General features: G+C 44.3%; 1 protein-coding gene across 2 annotated transcripts in view; it reads left to right on the top strand.

Moving 5' to 3' along the window:
* The window catches only part of MAN1C1 (mannosidase alpha class 1C member 1), a 63,711-nt gene that overhangs the window by 13,656 nt on the left and 25,574 nt on the right, over positions 1 to 24,481 (top strand). For both annotated transcript variants that reach the window (XM_030464448.1, XM_030464449.1), the window contains exon 3: positions 7,894 to 7,990. In XM_030464448.1, the coding sequence (XP_030320308.1) occupies positions 7,894 to 7,990 (97 nt within the window). The remainder of the gene's footprint in view (positions 1 to 7,893; positions 7,991 to 24,481) is intronic.

The following is a 24,481-nucleotide window of genomic DNA, read 5'->3' as shown; positions in this document are numbered from 1 at the left end:
CCCTGACACTCACCCCTTACATATTTGAAAACATTGATGAGGTCACCCCTCAGTCTCCTTTTCTCCAAACTAAAGAGACCCAGCTCCCTCAGCCTTTCCTCATAAGGGAGATGTTCCACTCCCTTTTCAAGTACCCATCTACAGGAGAAATCATCCCCCAGATTTAACAGGGTCAGTTCCTCCAGCTCAGCGTTCACTTTTTGTGCACATTCTCTAACTTGCACGTGAGACCCAGTGCCTGGACAGCAGTTTGAGGCTTAGCACAAGAAGAATCATCATTGTTTTGATTGCTGGCCTTGTACAGCATCACCTTTGGGCATGATCTGGAATATCAGGTGTTTGATCAGTTATAGAGGCTCAGAGAAAATCCAAAGCTGGCAGCCTCGTGGCTGAGAACACAAACATCTTTTATTTCTAGTAGAATTTTCCACTAGCTTTGGTTCTGAGAAGCAAAGGCTCCAGCTTTTCCCCATCTCTCCACTAAATCACCCTGGGCTTTGGTCTAGACTTGCAAATTTGTTCTGAGAGCCATTGTCATCCTCTTACAGTCCAGCATCTCATTAAGAAACTAACTGCAAAATCAACTGCTCTTGCTGACATGTTTCCTGATTTAGATGCAGCTGGATCCAGCTGGGTCTTAATGCCTGATATAGTCCTATCAGAGGATTATATTTTTTTTTCCCCTTCTTGACACAGTTAAATCTAGTTGCATTAGGAATTTAATTAGGAGTTAGCTTAATTGTGCTTTGAGCTGTTCTTTCTCCCATTCAGCTTTCCTAGCAGAGCCTGTGAGTCAGGAAGATTCTTGAGTTCTATTTCTGTCCTTGTCACTAACACTAACGACCTTGGACTACTCTCTGCTGGGTTTTTTTCTCTTCCCCCAGTGCAAATCAGGCTTCTAATTCTGTTTTTTCTATGATTGTTGGGGGGGGGGGGGGAGAGTGCTTACCTCTGCAGATCTGAGCTGAAGAGCTCTCCTTTACTCAGCTGGTGGAACAGAAAGCAGAAGTTGAAACTTGGTTTTTATTGCAAATTGGTGTTGTTGTGATGGAGGGTGATTCTTCTACTTTCACAAAGAATTCCTCCAGTGATGGAGATCAGTTTTCTGAGCAATGGTTTGCTGTGGTTTTGGCTATTGTGCAAGAGAGAGCAAGCAGTGATAGTAACTGATGTAATAAAAAACAAAAAGAACACCCCTGCACGTTGGGAAACAAGCTGCCAAGGCTGCCAAAAAAATCTGAAGCAAAGCTCCACTCACCCGTTGCTTGAATTACTCTGTTTTATTTACTTCCTGATAAAGTGACATGTAGCAAGTAATTCACAGCACCTATCTGCCATCAAACACCAAGCAATCAGCTGATGTATTTACAGTCAGTGGGCTGACAAGGTTTGAAATTTTGTTTTAGAATCTGTTACAGAGAACTGGAGCACATGGGAGGGGTTGTGTGCTGGTGCTACAGGTATGGAAACAGGAGCTTTTATCTTCTGTTTAAGGAAAAAACTAGGAGAGAACAGTGGCAAAGGCAGCTGTCAAAGAGCTGAGGCTTTCCAGAGGCTTGAGCATTGTTCTAAAAGGTGGATTTATGGATTTACAGGGATTTGTTTTGGGGGGAAATGTGATTGCAACGGGAGTCAGTCCTGGGTTATCTGGGAGGCTAAAAAACCCCTCCTGCCCTATTGTGGTTGTGTGCATAATCCCAGTGTTCACTCCCACAGATCCCCTCTTTGGCTAAGGGCTGGCACTGTGGTGATGCAGCTGCAGCAGTGTCACCAAAGCTCAGTCCTGTATCAAGGACCTTGCCCAGGTCCTCCCACTTGTCACTGCTGTATTGAGCCCTTGGTGGGCAGGAGTTGGGTTTTGACCCCGAACCTCCCACTGCCACCTCGTGCAAAGTGACTCTGGGTCTGCAAGGTTGGACAGAAGAAGATGGGGCATAAAATCACCCAGTCAGCTCAGCCCTGCAGTGTTTTACACACTCTGGTTATTTGGGAAAGCAAAGGCTGAGGTCTGGGTTGCAGATGGAGAAGCTGAAGTCGCCCAGTTGGGTGTATGAGCAGGAATGCAAAGCAGAGAGGAAATCCCCCATCCTGGCAGAGTTTGCCAGGACTTTCATTTGGTAGTAAGAGGTTCAGGTTTAACAGGCACTCACCCTTCCCCATCACAGGAGAATGATACTTTCTTTAAAAGTCAGAGAAATGAGGTGATGTTAGGTTAATCCATACCAAGGTGAGACTGGTGGTGATCAGTTGTTTGAAGGCTTATTAAATGAAAATCTCTATAATTCACTTAATATTTTATTCCAAGGCAGAAGCTAACATAGGTGCTATGAAACAGGTGAGCCAGCATGTCTCTAAATTGCTCAAGTTCCTATTGGGATCTATTGGATTTACTGTAATCTTTAATTAGAAAAGGTAATTACTTTGGAATGGATTATCAATGCTGGTGTCTGTTTCCCTGGGTTGCTTGGTAACATCTTTCACGTGCTGAAGCACTGTCTCTTCTGCCAGTTACAGCCTTTTAAACCCATAAAGTAAAAGCTTGTGGATATTAGTGTCTGCCTAAATGGAACCTTTCAATCAAGTGGAGTTAACATGCAGCTTTTTTCTGTTACTGCTTTGCTATTACATAAAAACATTGGACACCATCCCAAAGAAGTAGCCTGAGAAGTTGCTCAGTTTCAGTTTGAAGATTTCCAACTAAATTCCAGCCTGTTTGTAACATCCTGCCTTTAAAAAAACCCCAACCAACCATGCAAACACTGTGGCCATGTGATAATATTAAAACCAGCACCAGATGATAAACATGATCCTGTTTCCTTACCTTTCCTGCAGTCAATCCTGAATTGTACCAGTGGATGCAAGGCTGATTAGAAAAAAATACTCTGAATTATTTCAGATATAAACAGCTTCTCCTGAGGTGTTCAGACAGACTTTTTCATCTGTCTGCAGGACTGACAGTCGCTGCCATTTTCCTCTACATCTTGTCATATGGCAAATTATTTTCTACACAGCTGGGGAAAATATATGCCAGGATATTGCAGGTTGAAACCCCAAACTAGAACAGGGCTATTTTGGGGTAAGGAGGTTAGAGATGGGAAAAGAACAGGTCCTGGTTTTGAAACTGCTATGACAACTAACTGCAGAGAAAGAAAGAGAAAACTGGTGATTTGAGGTGGGAAAAACCAAGTGAGAAATAGAATAGGGAAAGAAATATTTAAAATTACATCCACCACCACCTTTTCTTTGGTTTTGTTTGGGGTTTAGTGTTTTTTGGTTGTTTTTTGAAACCCCAAACGCAGTTTCCTAGCTTAATAGATATGTGAAGGGGACTTGAAGAAGGGGGGGGAGGCTAAAGAGTCACAAAAGTGGTTATCTTGTGAAGATAATGGCTCTGGGTAATGTTCCTTGGATGTTCTTGAAAGGGGCTGATTGGTTGGTATATTTAGATTTCATCTTTTAAGCATTTACTAATTATCCCAGCCTAGATGGATAAAACTAATCAAATAGCTGTTTGGGAATGCTTTGCATTTTGAAATTTTCCCTGGTAACAAAAGGAGGGCAAGTGACAGTGTGGGGGATTTTTTTCTTTTCTCTCATCTCTGTTGGTTGTTTGTTTTTTTTTTCATGCACATAAACCCAGGGATTTTCACTGGTTTTGTTATTACCTATTTTACAGAACATCAGCTTTGCACATCATCTGTTTGGAGTGAAAACTCCTTCTTGGTCAGCTTTTTATCCTGAGCCCTGTTTCTTCAGTTTCTGGATTACAGAACTTGCTAAATACCTTTTTGTTCTCCATTTCCAACTGCTTTTCCACTGATTTTTCCATGACCTCAGGTTCTCCAAAAATCAGTAAAAGTGGTGGTGGAAAATCAAACCTGTAGCACACATGGACAGAAACTGGAAATCCCTCCCATGTTACAGCCTGGGTGGCATCAGGAGAGAAGTGGGGTCCTGTAGGAAGTCCCAGAGGGTGTGTGGAGGGGGAGCTTCAGCTGTGATGCTTTTATTTACTGAGCCTGGAGGGGTGGTTTTTGGGTGATGTGGCACATTTCATCTCAAGAAAAATGTGAGAACTCTGGTTAAAAATGAACAAAGCTGTTGTAGGGGGGTAGGTGCTGTTGTGGTGTGCTTAGATGGAGAAGTTCTGGGTATCAGTGAAAACATTAAACACTTTTTCAGTTATTTCCTGCTGCAGTATTTGAAGGGACAGAAGCCCTTAGTGTTTGGCCCACTGCTTTAAAGGCAAGGATTTATAAAGCTGACTTCTAAATAAAAAGATTTCCATACATTAAATAAAAAAATGTGCTGAAAGCAGTTTTAAACCCAGCCTTGTTCTATAGTGGTTTTGTTTTGCAGTGTTTTCAACCTCCAAAATTGTGGACAAAGCCCCTGAACCAGCAAATAGCTCAGTGCAGGACTTGGCACTCAGTGCCTGGCTGCAGCCTGCTGCCTGCATCAGATACTTGGGAGCCAGGGCTTTTTTGGGGGGTTGGATGGAGCAAAGCAGGAGAAAAAAAAGTAGTGGTCTGAATGGTGGAAGCAGTGGTGCAGTTTCCAGAATTCAGTTGAGGTGCTTGTGGTTGATTTCCAGCTGTAAGCATCTGGCTGGGGAGCTAAAACTCCTGGGCTTGGGGATGAGAGAAAAGAAAGAGCCCTCTGACAAACTCCATTATAGATCTGGAAGGCTCTGCTCTAAATCAGCTGCAAGCCAGGGTGATTAGGATTTCAGGGCCAAATAGATAATTGTCTGTTAGATGGCAGATGACACACTGGTAAGAACAAAATCTAAAATTATGGATCTGTTTCCATCAGTTCTGTGGTTCTGGTGCCATTTTTCACATCTGAAATGGCATCGTCTGGGTGCTGGTGTATTGAGAGCTGTCCTGACTATCATGACATAAAACATTCACTTCTAACCTTGGTGTTTTCTCAGCAAGAGGACTTCACCACCTCACTCTGCAAGTTTCCATTTTGCACATTTCCCCTTTTTTTTTCAGCCCGGCGTTTGGAACCTCTGTCAGAAAAAGCTTCTGAAAGCTCCATCTCCGTCCTCTGTACAGTGTCTAAATGTGCAGTGCCCACTTTTAGAAACCTGATGAATCTCTTCAGTGGTTTGGAAGTTGTGCTGCTAAATTTGGCTTGGAAAGGCAGCTGCAGAAAACCAGAATGGGCAGAATGGTGCAGATGCTTTTGGCTTTTAAACTTTTCCAGTCGCTGCTTTTGGAGCCCTCGCTCGAGATCTTGGAAAGAAGGAAAGGGGACCACATTATGCATCCTGCTTCCAAAATATACAGGATCTAAAAGCAGTGAGCAAAATTTTATTCACTTAAAAGCAAACTGACAATGAGGCAGCATATTCAGTCTCATCCATCCTCCCCCTGCCTGATTATCAGCTCAGGACAGAACAGAGGAGGAGTTTAAGACACTGCAGCCAGCACAGCCTGAGAAATCATTTTGTAGTGGAATTTTCTGCTGCTCCATGACAAATGCAGCTTAAATGGTTGAATAGGCAAATGAAGAATAAACATATTTATTCAAATAGCACTTGGGAGTCTTGTATGAATCAAGTCCCTTTGGGGTATCTGTCAGCAGGCATCATGCAGTCCCTCCTGGTGTGAGAAGAGAGAAGGAGAGGAAGAAATTTCCCTTGTAGGTTGTAAGCAGCTGTTGAAGGGAAACTCAGGGTAGTTTTGTGCCTGTGATGGAGGTGTCCATGAATTCTGGATCCCAGGGAGCCATCTGTACCAGTGTGGCAGAGATGCCCAAGTTTCTTGCATGCTTTGAAGAGGAAACTTCAGACTTTCTGGAACAGAGGAGTTAAAAATGAAGTTGAGGGAAGGAAAGAATTTCAGATTTCCTACTCAGCTTAAAATGAGGATGATTGAGAATCACAACGTTAGGAGTTCTATGCAACAAAATAGTCATTTCCACATCCTCTCCATGTCCAGGCTTTCTGTCTGCCAGAAGGGTGGGTCCTCCTTCCTCAGCTCTGATTTAAAAGAGAAACGAACCAAATAGATTGCCTGGCTGTTTCCTTTCTGGTTCACAAACCCTGTTGCTCTCTGTGGGAAAGCTGTCTTTATGGAAACACCATCTTTCCTGCAGGAAGTTTCCAGATCAAGCTCTGAAACACAAAAGCATTTGCTGGGTACTGTCAGAGAGTTCCTCAAAGATTTTCTGTCTTATATTAATGAAGAGTGAGAACTCCCCATTTAGAATAATACTGCCACTGGAAAAAAACCCAGAGATCTGGCAAAAAATAAAGTTAATACCCCGAGTCATACAACTGAGGAATGTTTGAGTGAATTTTGTGGAGGGTTTTTCCCCCCCTTGGTCATTATTTGGTTTCCTCAGAGCAGAGCACTTGGGTGACTAATCCATCCCACACTGAGTTTTTTAATCCAAGTTGACTTTATTTGTTTGTCCAACATTCCTTTTCCTGATGATATTGGAGTCTAAATGTTATCAATCAGTTCAGCAAATGTTTATCCTTGTCCATCTGAGCAGCTCTGTGAAACTTGACTTTGGAAACTTGATGTTTAAAAAAAGTAGGAGGGGAGGGGAAATCTGATGATGTGGCTTTTTTGTGTGTGTCTGCTAATTCAGGAGGATCCTGCCAGGGGCTTGCAGTGTTGGGTTGGTGAAACGCACAGCTGGAGGGAAGGACAAAAAGTAAGAACTGAAATAACAGCAGGAATTTCCTCCCAAAGTAACCTGCATGCTCTGATCCTGAAATAGAGCAGTAAATGCTGGTGTAGACAGAAGACAGGGGCACAGACTGGAGGAATTGGTTTGAAACTCTTATTTTCTTTCAAACATCTTGTGTGAGTGAAGCATTTTAGAAAGCTCTTGTCTTTGTTGAGTAGAGGTGGAGAATATTGTTGATTCTCTGAAGCTGCCTTCTTCTCCTCTGTTATCTGACTTTTTTTCCAGGGATTGAATCAAAGAATGTCCAGGTCACTGTGATGCTGGGAATGAAGCTTCTCAGAGCTGTGTGGATTATAAAAGGGAGCTTTATTTAAGGCACTTCTTAGATCCTGACAGGTCCTGGTCTCTTCTAGCTGCAGGGAAAGGAAACTTGGAGGTTTAATTTTTCCTACCAGCTGGAGCCAAAGGGGCAGAAGGACAGAAAAAACTGTGCTGGTGGCTGTGTGTGTGTTGGAACTCAGGCAAACTTTGCAGTCCTCAAGGAATGGTTCATGTGCTGAGCCTGGGCAGGACAGCTTAAATATCCCAAAAGGAATTGTTTGAGTTGGAAAGGATTTCTCTGAAATCACCCAACCCATCTGCAAGGTTCTCTTAAGAAAGCACTTTTGAGTTTGGATAGGAAGATACCAAAATGATATCTCCCCTTTCTCCTTTGTGAAGCCATTCTTTTGTAAAATAGAAAGAAAACTTCTGTACAGTCCTTAAACAGAGCCCAGGTTCTTCCTGTGCTCACCACAGCATAAAGTGCATTGTGTAGCTCAGTGCTGCTGCCTGCATCACCTTTGGCTTCACATTTTCACCCCATTTAAATTCCCATTCTGAAATACTGAGCTCAGAAACTCAGAGGTGGAGAGAAATTCTGAACTTTCCCACTTGCTTTGCACAGCCCAGGCAGAGCAAAAAGTCAATTCTCAGTGTGGTGAGGACTGTGGTACTTCTGAAAGGTGCCAGTCCTGAGTCCTGCACCCAAAGTGATGAGTTTGAGGCTTTTCCCAACTGCTGACTGCAGCCCCATTTATCAGTGTTCAGTGCAAATGAAGATTTCATAATTAATGGCCCATGGGTTGTCGGGCTGAGCTGTGAGTAAAGATCATTTGTTTGACTCCCATTTGTTTCTAGAACTGAAGGTCAGAAAACTTAAGAAGTTCTGTTCAGCACCTAAATTCACTTTTTCTTTTGCAGATGATGAAATTTGCTTGGGATAACTACAAACAATATGCACTGGGGAAAAATGAGCTGCGACCACTGACCAAGAATGGCCACATTGGGAACATGTTTGGTGAGTTCTGGATCAATTTTAGTGCAATTTCATTGGGGTCACGTGGCAGGGTCAGTTCCTTCCTCTGCAATGCAGTGAGGTATCTGTGACAGTTTTGGTTTTTTTCCTCTTTTCATTTTTCTGAAGTGAGACTTCCAGCACAGCTCCTAGGGGTTGCTTGCTCATATCCCACTGCTGGCAAGCTCATTCCTTCAGGCCTCTCTCAGTGCCCAGCCTCTATCCCTTCTGCACACACATCTAGTACCAGATGTGTCTGAGTGCAAAAAAAAAACCCACAATATCTTTACTAAAACATGAAGTCAGCCCCAACCTGACAATGCTGCTATTTGTCTGAGCTTATGGACGTCAGGAGCTGACCACACTGAGCATTTTCTCTCTCATTTCTCCACTGTTGAGCTAGATGTGAATTCCATGAAATATTGAGTGAGTGAATCAATATTAAAGGCTCTTTATACTATGTGCTTTCTGACTTGTGTAATTTTACTCTTTAGCAGATTACATTTATTTTTGCTTTACACAAGCCACTTAGATAATCTCAGTGCTGTTCCCTTGCTCATTCTGGTGGGATATTTGTTGACTTTCTGGGATATAAATTTGCCTTTTTCCTCATTTGTACTCAAAGCATTTCCCTGTTTTGCTGAGTGTGCCCTAGCCTGGCCTTGCCTGTGCAGGTTGTGCCATGGTGAGAAGGTGCAGAGGATGGAGGAAGGCCAGCAGAATCTGCTTTAACAGCTCTTTCCAACCCCTCCTTGGGAAATACTTGCTGTACAGAGGCCACCTCAGTTTCTTTCCAGACAGCTCTGATTATCTCCTGGAATCTCTCTCCCAGATGATTGTGGAATAGAGTTCTTTAGTGGGCAAATTAGAGTGGTTTGGGTTGGAAGAGACCTTAAAGCTCATCCAGTTCCAACCCCCCGGCATGAGCAGGAAGACTTTCCACTAGAGCAGATTGCTCAAGATCCCATGCAACCTGGCCTTGAAAGATTATCTTTGAGCTTTATTTTCTCAGAGCAAAGGGACTGAAGTGATACAGTCTGAAGAAATGTTCCCATGGATGGTTTTGCACTCTTAAGGTGTCCCAGTCCTTCTCTGCATCAGGTACCTCCTACACACATCTCCTTAGCTCTGGGGAGCTGCAAGATGTTTGTGGAAGAGAAGGTTTGAGGGTGGAAATAGTATCACATCTCCACTAGCAAGGCCAAAACCTTGGACATCCTGTTTGGCTTCCAGGCTGCAAGGGCAGAGGCCCTTGGAGAAGGGGTTTTAGTTTAGCCACAGCACAGGGAGAAACCAGACTTGCCTGGTCCCACTTTGTCAGGAGCAGTGATTTGGGTTTGTTCATCCTTTGCTTTCTTTTTTCACTCCCCCTCCATGAAAACCCAAGTTTCTTCCTTGTGAATTTGCATTAACTTCAGCACTAAGTTAAGCATTTTGCAACTTTTCCATCCTGGCAAGCTTGTCAAAATTCCTCAAGGAGCTTGCCTGTAAACAGACAAAAATATTGAAAGCTTTTAAATGCTTTTATCATGCTAAAACAATTGGCAGTACTTAGGCTTGGTTGTAGCATGCCTGGGAGCACTCTCAAGGAAAATGCTTTGGAGCAGGAGGATTTGCCTACAATTGCAGAAAAAAAAAAGCTCCATGGTACATTTCAGCCTCTTAAGAGGCTTTTCCTCTTTTTAACTGGGGCTGGTAAAGAACAGGAGCTTTAGGCAATCCATTGCTGCAGCCCTCTCTCTATCCCTCTCCTCTTCAGAGGCTTTCAGAAATCAGGACAGGGCACTGTTTGCCTTCTTCATTGTTGCCTCTTCCCCCTCCTGTCACTTCTTGCATCTTCTGATTCCACATGACAGATGTAATGGAGGCAAATCAGGAACCCTCCAGGCTGGAGGTGTCAATATTAAGATGAGATTTCTCTGCAGCTGCTTCCATGTGGGAGGGAAGGAACCTCTTTGGGGCTATTTTCAAGTGTGTTTGTGTGGATGAGAAGCAGTGGAGTTCTTGAAGGGTGATAACATTTTCCTGTTGTGGATGTGATGCTCACTTGTAGCCTTGCCTTCAAGTTTAGCAGCCTCCCCCTGGGGCAAGTGGGGAAGCTCTTCTTTATCAAATATTCTCTCTAATCAAAGGAGAAATACAAAATAAAACATTCACCTTCTGCTCCTATGTAGCATTCTGCTTCTCTTAACAGCCTTGAGCCAGCATCCATCCCCAAAGTTTGCCCCAATGGCAGGGAAATCACAGGCAGAAGAACTCTTGTTTCTCCATCTCGGTTCTTTTCCTTTCTCCTCTGCCTGGGAAGGTGGCAGCTTCTACCTCAGAGCACACCTGAGTGGTTTCCATTCTGCTTCCCACCCTGGGACCAGACTTCTCCACCTCTCAGGGCACTGCTAGGCTGCTACACACACTGGAAGGCAGAGTTCCCACTCCCTTGGACTTTGATCTGGTGACTGGGTCTTAGATTTCTGCTTGTGGTGGATGCTCTCCTGATCCTGTCCCTAAGGCATTAGTTTCATCAAGATTCTCTCATGTTCTGGATGTAGCTTCTTTGCAGAGAAGTCTTCTGATTGCTGCCATTTATAATCATTGTGGCTTGAAAGCACTTTCCTTGAGCTGTGGGTCCTTTCATAATTATTATTCATTCATCTGTGATGCTTGTGATAAGATGAGCCATGCTAAACATCCCATCCCATGCCCTCCAGTGAGGTAAACATCTTCCAGACTTGCAGCCATTTCAGATTTATGATGATTTCCCTGGGAATTATGCCATGGCAATGGGCAGAGCACACTCCAAGGGTGGAAGGATGAGCTCTGTTAGCATCAAACCTGCACCACAAGGTTCTCCTGGGAACGACTGCCCCACTCTGGGGTTTTCAGAGTGACCTGCAAAATTTCTCTCTGCACTTCAGCTGACTCAGAGCTCACCTGCAGAGTGACCACTGTTAGGATCAGGCTGGTTTTTAAGCATAAGAGCACAGCTGGGCTTGTGGCTGAGGGTGAAGGCTGGAGATCTACAGGTATGTATTCTGTTCCAGTGCTGAGCTAGTTGTTTTAACCCTTCTTGCCCCAGCATCTCAGCATTCCTCTCTTTGGCATTGTGAGCATTAAAGGAATTGATGTTTGCAAGGCATGTGGAATTCCTTGGAGTGAGGCTGCTGGAGAGGGCAACCCTATTATGTAGCACAGCACTTGAAATGCACCTGTCACTGTGATATCCAGCATTAGATAGCTGAATTATTATTCTGCCTGCTCCCTGGGTCTGTCATAGCCACTTATTTTTCTGACAAAATGTTTTTAAAATCCTGTTAGCTTTACAGAGTTTCTCTGGCTATGGGAGAGTGAGCTGGCATCTATTTCTGCTCATGCATCAGCTGAATTGTCAGTTACGTTTTGATTGCACAGTCTTTTAAAAATGATAAGGTAAGAAGCCTGATTTTCAGATATCTCTTGAAGTGTGCAGTGCTGGCAGCAGCAGAATCCCTTTTTTTTTTTTTATGACCTATAACCTGAGCCCATTTGCTCTGAAATCAGTGACAGCAAGTAAATATGGAACCTTGCTATGCTGTTAGACAGCCATTTCTCATCATGTAGCTGCACATTAGTGTATTAATTTTAGTATAAAAATAGCAATCCTTATCTAGGTTTTCCTCCCTTTTTTTTCCTCTCAGCCCACTTGAAATCACACCTAAAATAATGACTTGCCTTGTCCCAGCCACTGCCTCACTCATATGCTGAGCTTGTGCATCATTTTGAGGCTCTGTAGCTTTATTTAATGTGAATCCATGTGCCCAGTGTCACAGCCAGGTCACCAGAACTGGATGGCACAGATCTAACAGGATCTAAAAAGTGGAAGGCATTCAGACTTCCTCCTCATGCAGGGCCCTCCACCTTGCCCCACGTTTCCTGGTGGCAGAGCACACAGAGCTCTCCATGGGCTGGATACCAATCCTTGGAAAATCAGTGGCTGCTCAGGCAGTGTTTGTGTTCTCAGCTCAGACTTTGGCCTGAACTCTGCTTTTTGAAGACAAGAGGTCACTGGTCTCATTGCTTGGAAGTTGTGCAATTTTGGCTCCCCAGGATAAAAAGGCATTGAAGTGGCTGGGCAAGAAACGTAGGGACCATGTGAAGATACACAGAGGTCTCTCAAAGTACCAAGCTGGCTGCTGTGAGGTTCAGAAACTTCAGGGTTTTTTCTCCATGGCAAATGCAGCGTGATCCTACTGGACCTTCTGACTGCCCAGTGAAACTGTGACCTGTCCAGCCTCTCATCTGGAGGGACATTCAGGGACATTCAGGTGACATCTCCACAGGATTTACACTGCCAAGCTCCCTTCACAGGAGCCTTAAACAGCAGCTGGAGCTGACAACCACCCCAGCTACTGGGTCAAACTGGACACAAAAGGTTCCACATCCTGGAGTGAGTCCCTTCAAAACTGCCAAATATTTTCCAAATAGCTTCCTTCATCAGTTATTTAGCTCAGCAACCATGAAGCAGTTAGGAAATGTCTCCAATTAGAAGCAACAGGAGTTGATGTATGAATATTTAACAGAGGAAAGGTAATTGGATGAAAATACTAATTTAGCAACATTCCTAACTACCAGAAGAGAAATGGTAACCTCCAATTGTGCAGTCGCTTGGTGCAGCTTTTCTGTTCTGCCTGTGAGTCTCTTTCCCTGAGATCACAAAATTAAAAACCCCTAGAGTGTCCTTTTATGTGATTAAAATAATAATAATAGTAATAATAATAATAATGATTGCTCCCTGAATTTGTATGCTGAATTACTCCTGCTGCCTATTGCACATGACATTACACACTTCTCTTCAAAGAGAAACAGAATGAAGATGTTGCTGGAACACTGTTGCTCCTTGGCATCATCTTTGGGTTGACTGTTTGTTTGTTTTTTTAAATGTCTATTGCTGTCCAGTTGAATGTTAATTTCAGGAAGGGCATTTTGAGTTGACATTGCCTTTTGCTGTCACAGAAATCTGGAGTGACAAACTTCTTTCCTGTCAGCAGGATGCAGTGAATCAGGATATCCTCTAAAGATCAAACTCCTTGGAGATTGGTGGCATGATTCATGTTAGAGCTGACATTTATCCCTGTTACAGGCTGGGTTGGTGGGTTTTTTTATTACCTCTGCTTTCCACCTGCCAAGGATCACTTCTTCCAAAGACCAAGGCTGTAATTAATCCTGCTCTGCTCTCACCTTGGGTCATGCTGAGAGCAGTGGCTTCCTTCACATCTTCTGTGTCAAGCATTAGTTTGAACACAGGGGCTCCACTGAACCCTAAACCTCACACAGAGGCATCAAAGCTTGGTACAGTGGCTCAGCTGATAGGTAGGAACTTGTCAGCTTGAAAGATTAAATTAAAAATCTTAAACAGAAAAAGCTATTAATGTCGTGTAATGGCCTAGGGCCTTCTTCAGATACCTCTGCTCTCAAAGCCCTTGTTCTGGGGCTGAGCTCCATTGCAGCAGCAATTCTTGAAAAAAAATTGACTTGAACCCTACAGATCCAACTCCTCCCAGCTGAGAATTACATCTTAGGAAACAAACAAACAAAATGAAGCAGAGAAAAAAATCCCAAACTCAGAAAACTGAGTGGAGAACAGGCACTGTCTCTGTGCTCAGCCCTTTGGGTACGAGGACAGCTGCAAAGATGGGACAGGAAGGGTTTGGTCTGGGCCTGTCTTGTAGCAGGAAACTGGGCAAACTTCACTTTATCTCAGTGTAAAACCATTAATCATCCCAGGCTTCCTCACAAGTTTCATGAACTTTCCATTGACCCTGAACAAGGTTTTGAGTTTAATGAGGCCTAAAAGTAGGAGAATGTCTTGGGATTTGTCAAAACCGCTTTGCACAGCGAAATGGAGGAGAAGGAAACAGAACAACAAAAATAAGATTAGAGAAACAGCCATTAAGGTAGGAAATGAAAGCAGAAGAAGAGGGAAAATTGTGTTGAGATGTTGTGTCTAGAGAGTGGTTTTGGGACACTGAGTGGTGTGGAGGAAGCAAGCCACCCATCAGCAGCCCTGTTCCCATGCAGACAGGGGAACAATCCAGGCTGTAAGTGTTTTTTTACCTTCTTTTTTTTTTTTTTTTCAGACTCTGGGGGCTGTATTTCAAAATATAGTGAGCTTGCCTTTATGCTTTTTTCTTCTTTTTTTTTTTTCTTTTTTCTTTTTGTTTAATCACTCCATCATGGGTGTTGTTTGTGCCTCATTCCGGACACTAATTATGCGGAAATAATTGTCTAATCTTCAGAGATATTGAGCGTGTGATTAAAAGGCAGCCAGCTGAGAGTGGGTGTAGTTGGACTGCTCGCTGATTCTTCTCTGGATTCTGGAGGTGTTGGTGGCAACTCTACAGCAAAAGCTGAGTTGGAGAATTAGCACTTCCAGCTGGCTTCATCCAACATCCAGCATCCACTCCAGGGATCTTTATGGCACCCGTCTGTGTTGACTTGGTAATACACAGGGTAGGCAGAGCTGAGTACCAGACTTGAAGCTCCTGACTACACAGTTCTCTCTGCTTTGGTCAGAATACACCCTTCTGAAGTGCTGATGTTTGTATTCAAGACACCATTTACAGTCAGATGCTCCAAGTAATTTCTGCTGCAGACACAAGCCCACCTGCTGACGTGCACTACCAGGAACTACGTAAAAAAACCAGAGCAAGTTAAGAATATTTAAAGAATGTAATTTTAGCAATGCCTTTTTATGTCAAAAGCAACTTGGAGTATTCTGGTTTATCCCTCTGTGTTTAGCTTTGCCTTGTTTATTCAGAGGAGATGAGCAGCTATAAACTGTGCAGCAAAAACCCCCCTTACCTGCTTTGTTTTCAGCTCACTTCTTTTCAACTCGTGCTACTTGTGTAGAGATTAGGCAGGTTCAGAACTGGCTTTGCTGAGTAAGATTTCACATTTTGAACTTAACTGCTTTATCACATCTTCTTTTTGTGCTACTACAGAAGTTTCTTGCCACCTTCATTATGTATCTCATTGATATTCATCCAGGATAGTGTAAGATTTTGACATTTTTCTATTTGTCTTCAGGAGATCACATTTCAAATGGCTCCTGCCATGGAATTTCCTTTTCTATAGTTTCTCCAGGTACTTAATCTGATTTTTTTTTCCCCATCTCTGCTACCTTTTGGGACAAGAGAAATCTCTTGTCTCACTTAATAAGCTTAATGTCATCCCATGCAGGACATCAACCTTCTGATTTAACACTGGTTTCAAGGTTGGATCTATGTGTTCTGAATATTGTGGTAGGCATTTGCTATTTGAAGACCTTTGTACTTTTTAAAAAAACATTCTTTCACCTTCTCAGGATTGTTCTTGTCTCTAGAGAGAATTTTTTGGAAGTTCAAGAAAATCCATAGCCTTTGCTTGAAGCACCAGTGTGAAAAAAGGGGAGGATTTTTTTTGGACTTACTAAAACTGTTCATCCTTCTTCTGATGTTTTATTCTCAAAAAATCTACAGCACCTAACATGCTTTATATGCAGCTCCCAAAAGAAAAAAAGAGGAAAAAAAAAATCAGTGCAGAAAAATGAATATGTTTCAAGAGAAAGTTCTAAAGGCAGAGGTTGTTTCCATTCCAGTTTCACTACGCCCATAATATCCTTGCTCTGATGCAAACACCCAGCTAAGAACACTTAAGCTCTACCTATTTCTCACCACAAGACTTTTGTCTGAATTTCATAATTATTTAGGGATATAATTGCTTCCCAGAAAACACAATTCAAGCGAATACTGAGCCATAGCATGGTTGAAGATCACAGCATTCCTGGTGATGGTCTTCACAGCAGCCTTGAGCTCTCTGCCTCACATCTTAATTTCCAAATTCAAACCTATGCTGTGTTCTGCTAGCAAGAGCAGGTAACTGAGGAAAGAAGAAGCTGAGGATGAAGTTTTACCCATACATGAGACCAGAGGGCTTTCATTGAATTCCCTGAAGCCTTCAGGCATCTGGGAAGTGGAAGTCACCCTCAGGCCTTACAATTGACACCTTTTGCCTAGGCTAGAACATTCCTTCTCTCTTGGCAGGCTGCATCCTGGTTGCTGTGGGAACCAGCATTTTTAATTTCCTGACTTCTGTGTACATCCAAAATTGTAACTGTGGTGTGTTCTGTGCCATCAGAAAGCATTTTATGTAGCACTTCCTTCCCTCAGAATCACTGAGGCATTTCCAAGGGGCATCTTCATGAGGCTTTTTGGAGAAAAGTGATTCTCGTTCATCTTAGGGAGGAATCACAGAACAAAAAGCAACAGTGAGAAGTTCAGTTCTTCCCTTCTTAAGCCACCCTGTGTTGGAAAGTCACCTCAGGCATTCTGCTTCACTGCTTTACAGTTTTAAAGCCTTTACTGGTGTCTGACCTCACTTCCCTCACTGCAGAAAGTTGGGATGTGACTTCTTGGCCTCTCCCTGTGGATGTGGAGAATCTTTGGCCATCTGATTCTTTGCAGCATCTCTCTGAGTCTTTGCAAAATGTTGTCAAACTCCCTTTAGGTCTTTTCCCCTTAAGGCTGAGCATCCCCAGACCTTTCCAGCTGCAGCTGTAGGTCCCATTCTGTGCCCTTCTCCTGGGTGCCATTGCTCCCCTCTGAAGTCTCCAGGTGAGGGAAATGTTTCTTGGAGGAGTCTCAGTGTACTGGCTGTGGCTTTGCCAGTGCAGAATGAAGTGCAAGAGCCTTTTTATGTCTTGCAAGAGACACAGGTTATTAACCTGTCCTGGGGTGGAGTTTGCTCCCTTGTGCAATATTAAGTTGTTGATTTGAGCTGAATTTCTGCTCTGCTGTGGCCTGGGTATCATTTTCTGTCTGTTTGTTCCTTCTGCTTCGTGGCTCGTTGTTCTTCCCTGGGGGTGAAAGATGTGCTGTGTCCTTATTGAATTGCATCCTGGTTATTTCAGACTGTTTTCCCAATTTGCCAAGATTATTCTGATAGCTAACCCTGTCAAGGAACATACTGGGGAGCATTTGGAGTCTTTCAACCAGGGTCTTGTTGGTGTGACTTTAACAATATAGGAGAGAGAAGGAAGGGTATGGACAGATGGTTCTGAGGGGTGGAGTTACTGGGGCTTAATGTGTTCCTGCTCTTGAGCTGAGATGTGGTAATGGCCCATTTGTATTCTCTTGACCTATTGCATTCACAAATAAAATGTATTTAGATTCTTTCATCGTTGATTATTAGGGCCCTAAGGCCTTTAGCTCAGCTCCTGAGCAGTAACTTGAGTGCTTAGCAGTGTCTGAATTGATAGCAGGTGTCCAGGCCCAGCACCTCCCATTTGGTCACACACCAAACAGCAGAATTAATCGTATTACCTTTATTTTCTAGAGTCAAAGATCAGTTTCATCCCTGTATCTCTGAGTTCTCTTGTTAAGGACCAGCTCATTTCTGTGAACACACTCTGGGAGGTGATGTTTGCCTGTCTGGGCTACAGATAAAACCATGTCAAGGATGAGAGGTTTTATAACCCAGACTTGGATGCACTGCCTGTTCTGCAGAGCCCTTCCAGAACAGATCTGCTAAAGGGAAAAATGCTGCCCAGAGTTCCAAGCTGCTTCTCTCTCTCGTGCTGTCATAACAAATCTGCCACAGCTGCTTTTTGGGAAGTGTGTTTGAAAGAGAGAAGGACACCTTCTTCCTGATGACTGTAACAACGAGTCTCTCCTTTCAGTTCTAAGATGAATTAGCAGTCTCTGCTCATTAACTGCTCTCTGTGTCTCCCTGGGTCCATGGATAACAGTTGCAGGTAGGATGTGTGTGTTTGTTTTAATGGGCTCCTTGGGACCCCTCACATTAAATGGTGCAAGGCTTTGAGGCAGAGCAATAAATAGTCTATGATCAGCTTACCTTTAACCAGTCTCAAATTAATGTCAAACCTCCAGAAGAGGAGAGACCCAGCTGTCTTTGGCCCCATCAGTATTGCTGCTGATGTCTTCTGCTTAACCTTCTTGAACTCTTCCTCCCAGAATTACTCCTTGCTTATCAGAGTCCCTGTCTTTGCCAGAAGCCATCACCACAGCCTCACTGACATTTGAGCCCTGGTGCCCAAACAGAGAAGAAAACCTCTTTCCCAAAGGAGCATTTGAATGATTATTGCTTTCAGTTTTCTGCTGAGCTCTCCCTAGCCAGCATGGTTTGCCTGCAATAGAATCTGTGTCATGGGAAAGGGATTGGGAACACGTGGAGAATGGATTTGCAGGATCTCTCCTGCATCAAGGATTTTGTTCCTGGGGCTCAGTCTCACTGCTTCCTCCTCTGTGACACTTTGGAGCTCCAGGAGGTTTGGAGTCCTGGGCTGAAGGGGCAGTGCCTGTGTTGGAGGCTCACTGAACGGTGAAAGATGGTCAGAGAAACTGGGGAAAAGAGGCTTAAACTGGGGAGCTGCTGCCAAGTATTAAATACTTAAGGAGTCAGTTGGCAGTAGGAGTTTATCATAAATCTTCCCTTGCACTGAAGGAAGTAACAATCTGAAGGGCTGTGACAAGCATTTAATTTTTATGCTGAACACTTTGCTTCTTTTTTTTCCCAGTGCATAATAGGAATATTGCTCACCTGTTCCCACCAGCCTGGCCTCCTCCAGACACAGTCAACTGTGCCACATGCCTAAAAGAGCATAAGCTCTCTCTTTTCCTCTCTTCCCCATCACTTATTCAGGGGTGAGCTGCCACTGCTGGTTCAGTTTGAATAATCGACTTAATTCTTCAGGGCAAATTGATATTTGAAAACCAGGAGTGGTTTGTAATCCAAAAAAGCTATTTCTTCCCCCAGCTGGAACACATTCTGTATTAAATTTGATCAGAGCCACCTAAAAGCCAACACTTCAAGATGCTTCTGTGTGATGCCAGATTTACCTCCAAGCTGTGCAGCACATCTGCTGCCACCCATTGTGTGGTGCAGGTGGAGCAGTGATTCACTGCACTTCCCCTGAGCTGACAGTGATAAAGAGGCTGAGCTGTCTTATCAGCAACATGTTTAGGTGCTCTTTGCAATGCCAGCCTGCAAAATTCCCTGCCTTTAGGCAGGAGGTGGTCATCCTTGTTTGGCACATGACTCTTTTAGTCTCTTTGCCTGCTCTGATAGCCCATGGGGTCTGCTTCTTCCAAGCCACGTGCTCCAGGATTAGTTGTACTCCTGGTCCTAAGCATCTTTTCAGGGAATGATCAACACTTTGACCTTTATGTAACTGGGGCAAGTGTGACCTTATCCACCCTGGGGAGTACAGAACTGGGTTTTGAGTTAATTCAGGTTTGAAGTTTAGAGAACGGCAGTAGCCTTGGTGTTGTCTTGCATCAAGCCTTGCCCTGCATCTAATGGAACACGTGGGTTTCTGATGGATCTGCGAAATGTTTCTTCTGGTACTGCAAAAAAAAAGAAAAAAAGAAAAAAAAATCAGCATCTTGAGGAACAGACAACTGGTAACTGAGGAGATGAGTAACCAGTTGGTATCCTACAAAGCAGGGACATCACTCTGTCAGCTACTAGAGCTAAATCTGTCAGGAATCATGAAGTGGAGATCAGGCATGGCACATCAACAGAAACTGAAATCCAGGGTGATTTGTGGGATCTCCTGTGTTGTCACCCCCTGCTCTGCCCATCAGGGCAGCATGTGTGGGGCAGAGTGTTTGGGGGTGACCTTTTGACCAGGATGTAAAGAGGAGAGTGAGGAAGATTAATAAGAAGAATACAGCAAAACAACCTTGGATATGAAGTGTTTTATGATGAAGTCCCTGAAGTGTAGGTGCAGTGGTTTATTTGGAAAGCAAAGAAAAATGAGGTTGCTCAAAAGCTAATGGAGTATTTTTTCAGTCTGCAGGAGAATGTGCTGATAAGAAGAGAAATAGATCTTTCCTGATTCTTGGCCTACTTTTCTTGTCCCCTTTATCTCTCTCTACTGCTACCTTGTTGTTCAGATGTAATTTGTTTAGCTTGCCTTAAATAAAGGGAATAAAGTTACTCTGTTAACAGCTCTCAGGTTCACAGACAAAAAAACTGAAGAAATGAGACCCAGTGACTGGAACTCAGCTCAGGTGGTGGTGGCTTCATCTGCAGGATGGGGAGGTGCCATTCACAGGCAGCTGAAGGACCAGGTTGTAATGAGACAATTGTGAAGCCTTAACAGAGAAATACTCTTCCTGAAAAGGCTTGTAATCAGTTTCCTAGTTTCATCTGGATTTTCTGTTTCATTTGTGTCAGCAGAACAAACGGTACCAGCCCTGTCCTAGAGATTCCTGACAGCTGGGCAGGTCCTATGTGTAATGGGAGCAGGTTTGTCTTTCTGCTGGGGGATGTCTTCAGGAACAGCAGAATATCTTCTAGTACTGATACCTAGTGCCAGATTTTTGTGCTGGAGTGCAATTCTGAAAGGAAAAGGTAAAAAATGAGCTGGTGGCAGTGTTTTTGCCTGGCCAGTAGTGCCATTCCAGAGGGGAGATAAATGGGCAGTTGAAGGTGTATGAGATGAGCAGAGATGGACCTGGTGAGCCAGCAGCATTTTCCCTGATGTTTTGAAATCTGATTATTTTTCTAAGCAGCATGTTATCTTTATTTCAATTCTTTCTTTTTCAAAGTAGAGGAAAATGCCTCCTGCTTTTTTACTGGCAGAAGAATCTAAGGCCCAGAGTGGGCAGGGAGCTCTGGCCTAAACCCAGATCCTATCTCAGGAGTTCCAGGCTTCCAACCACTTGTTCTGCCTGACCCAGAGCGCTCTGCAGAGAGGACTGGCAAATCTTCACTGCAAAGCAGATTTTTCAAGAAGCTGTGCAGTGATTTTTCACAGTTTACTTTGTTGCCAAGATAATCCTGAGCTGTGGAAAAAAAGCCTCTGTTTTGATTCCCCCAGAATTCCACAGTGTGCCACCTCCCAGGAGCTGTCTGGTGCCTTGGTCTCAGCCAGCTCCCAGGCTTCTCACACAAATCTCTGGATAAATGTCAAAAGTTCAGTCTGGTCTCCAAGTGCTATCAATGAAGAAAAGAACTGAAAGGAACAAGAAAAGCAGTGCTCAAAGATGGTTTGCTTTTCAAACTCCTGTTTTAACAAGGCGCTGATTTTAATCAAAGCCAGTTCACTCTTCTGAAGCCCTCAGGACCAGCATGCCCAGAAGAAGGGATCTCAGTGTTTTCAGTTCTTGTTTTGCCCTCCCTTGCCTGCACCCCAAGATAAATAACCAGAAACAACTGGAGTCTTTTGTGCCTCCACAGTTAACAAGTTCATCGTGTTTCATAGAAACCGCATCCTAATTTTTATTCCAAACAAGATTTCAGCACTAATTTTTGTTTTGACAAATATGATTTGACATAAGAACAGTGGGAGTCAAGATCTTTCATTTTTGATCTGGGTTTACACTGTGCTGATCTAAATTCCTCCCCCTTTCACTCTTGCCTTTCAATTGTAAATTTGCTTATTAAAGTTAGCAAAAAGCCATTTGAAACTCTCTGTTCTGGAGCATTTAAACAGTCCTGCTATATGCAAGATTAAGTATGATAGCCTCCTAATGACTGGTGCTGTTCATTTTAAGCTTTGGCAGAATGCATTGCTCTACAGATTTTTTAACATGGCTTTGTTGAAAATGAAGGGTTTGGTTTTCTGTTCACTGAGAAACTTCATCAGGGATTGTTTGCCAGGTGGCAGGACCAGGCCCCCTGCCTCTTGTCTCCATGACATCAGTGTCAACATTTCTTAACCTCTTGCCTTGCTCCGGTGCTTGGGCACTGCCTGCTGGGTAGGTGTGTTGGGGCAGTTAGTTTGGGCTTCCATCCATCTCTGGAGCAGGCAGTTCCCTAACAGCAGGAGCTCTGCAAATGCAGGTGAGATAGCACAAAGAAGGATTTTCTTCAAGCTAAACAGACATCAGGGAGATAGTGTTGACAAGCTGGTGAGGATCCTTCCATCTCCTTCTGTTTGGGAGTCTTTACACCATTTCCAGCATTGCAGTGACAGCATTTCTGGGGCACACACTAAATGTTCTTGGGGTTCTTTGCACCTGAAGAACTGGTGAGGGTTGAGAGGGAGACTGCCACCAGTTTGGCTTTGCAGCAGGGCAGCCACAGAGGATCCCAGCCCTGCAGGTCCCCGTGGTGGTGGCTCCCCAGGCAGGGAGTGACTGTAGGGCTTAGGCAAAGCTGGTGGTAAATGGGATTTCTCCTTCCTGAGGCAGAGGGCTATTAAAGACCCCACTCTTAGCTACTCATTTCCTGAAGCATCACTCTTACAGCTTTTCTAAAGACTCTCAGGGGACAGACTTGCAGCTGGGAGCCCTTCAAGCCTCCTATCTGGCCTGTAATACTCCAAATTGGCTATTTTGGGAAGAGGGGAGTGAGGAAAGGCAACTCTCCCTGTACCTCCCTCCACAGCTGCTCCAATTGGTCTGGAAAATGAAGCATTTGCTGAGCTGTGGAAGCTGAACATGGCCTGGGGTTGGGCCACTGGTTTTGCCCCAGGGAGAAGCAGGTGCAGGTCTGCATATGAAGTCTGCTCACCCAAAGGATTTGGACAGGTAGATCCCCAGGCTGTAAATGCCTCATCTCAAAGAGGTATTTCATTTTGCCCTAAATTGCTTCCTAGAGCCTGAGTAACTTCGAACACAAAACAGAAGAAAAACAGAAAGCTGATTTTGGCAAGTTTTGATCCTCCAAAGTGCAGCTGAAAAGTGACACTCATCAGGGGGCAAAGCTGCTTGGACTATGTTGGAATGGAGCTGGAAAAGCCAAAAGGAAGAGTGAGCTCTCAGTTCACCTGCTTGAACCTTTGAGGGTGTTTTATGAGATTCTGGAGATGGATCCTGAAACACAAACTCCTGCACTGGCTGTCCCTTCTCTCTGGTTCTGTTGCTCTGCATCCTGCTTAATAGAAACCCTCGGAGGTAGGATGAAGGGAAATGAATGGTGCTGTTCCCAGTGATTGCCTAATTATTGTCTCTTCTCTTGTCAGTGAGTCACTGACACCTTAGCAGAGCAGCTGACAGACCCCAGGCCCTGTTTCCACTGGAAGGAGTGGGAAGGGGAATTTGTTTTGATGGCAGCTGGAAAGATGGCAGGAGGCTGGGGCTCCACAGCCTGGGAGGCTGATGGATTTCCTCAGTTACAGGCAACATGTTAGCAATTTCAACTTAAAGAGCAGGGGAAGATGAACCATTTTCTGAGCACAGCAAAAAACACAATCTATTTTCTGGTGCCAAAGGAACATATTGAAAATATCCTGGATGCTCTTGCAAGTGCTCTGCAGGCTCTTTGTTTTTCATTTTTCTTTCTTCGCTGTCTGGTTCTGTCCCTCTTCACTTTTCTTTCCTAAGTTTTGTCCTTCAGTCCCTTGCTCCCTCCTCAGCCATACAGTTGCTGTTAAGGGAAATTTCTCCAGTACTTGCATCCCAGCTTGCTATCGTCTGCCTGCAGGGTGCAGAGGGTGGAGGCAGAGGCTCTTTCAAACTGAAGGCTTTGACCTTGGCTGCAAGAAGCTGCATGAAAAGCTGTGGCTTTCTCTGATGTGTCTGTCTTCTGTTCCTCGTAGCTCCCACAGAGACTGAAGCAGAGCTAAACCCAGGATAATGTCACAGAGAAGACAATTCTCTGGTGTTGAAGACTTTGCCTTCTCCTCAGCAGATCATCTTTACCTCCTAAAAAAAAATCTAATCCTCTCCTCTGGGCCCTTTCTAGTAGGAGAGCTCAGCTGTGCTGTGTGCAGTGCCTGGGGTGATGTTCCCAGCAGGACCCCAGGTTCTGTCCCTTCTTAGGGTGAGGAGATGCAGAGTGTTGACATCACTTGAATCTCACACGTGGGGCTGGTGGCTCATGAAAGCTTCAGCAAATCAAAGGTAAACTCCTCTGCTCACACATCAAAAGTGTGGGGTTTGTTGTGGACCTGATGCTGGGTGTTTGCTTGGCCTGTTCCTGCCTAAATTGGTGGCTTTGATTTGCAGATTATGGGGAGCTGCAAGGAAGTTCCCAGGCACAGCAGCAGCTGGGATTGTTACCAGTTAGACCTGGGCTCTGCTTGGTGTTCTGCATTGCTTCTCAAGCCTTAATCAACCTTTACAGGTGGTAGGGTAAATCTCCACTTTTGATCAGCCCTCCTGGCCTGCCTTTAAACAAGATGCCAAGAAGAAAACAAGCTCTTCCCTTTTCTCCTCCACACACTGCCTGGGATGCTGAAGGAGAGCAGGGCTGTGGGACACCTTCACGTGGGTGAATCCTGGGCCCCATCTGCTCCTCAGAGGTTTTCCATTCACCTGCCTTGCAGTTTTTCACTCTTGACAATCCTCACTCAACTCATCATCAGGATCACACATCAGTTCAGTTTGGGGCTCAGAATCCATGCAGGTCCTTGCGATGGGGTCAGAGGAGCCCCCAGGCTGGGGGTGGAAGCTCTTTTCTTCTGCCCTGTGCTCTGCCTGGCAGGATTTTGTACCCCTTCAGTTTCTTTGGTTGGTGAGATTGGCACATGCCTTCCAAAGTGTTCTCCCTCTGGCCCAGTGAACACATTAA

The sequence above is a fragment of the Calypte anna genome, chromosome 23, assembly GCF_003957555.1.
Source record: "Calypte anna isolate BGI_N300 chromosome 23, bCalAnn1_v1.p, whole genome shotgun sequence".
In the NCBI taxonomy this organism is placed as follows: Eukaryota; Metazoa; Chordata; class Aves; order Apodiformes; family Trochilidae; genus Calypte; species Calypte anna.
This window is presented reverse-complemented; position numbering and strand designations above follow the sequence as displayed.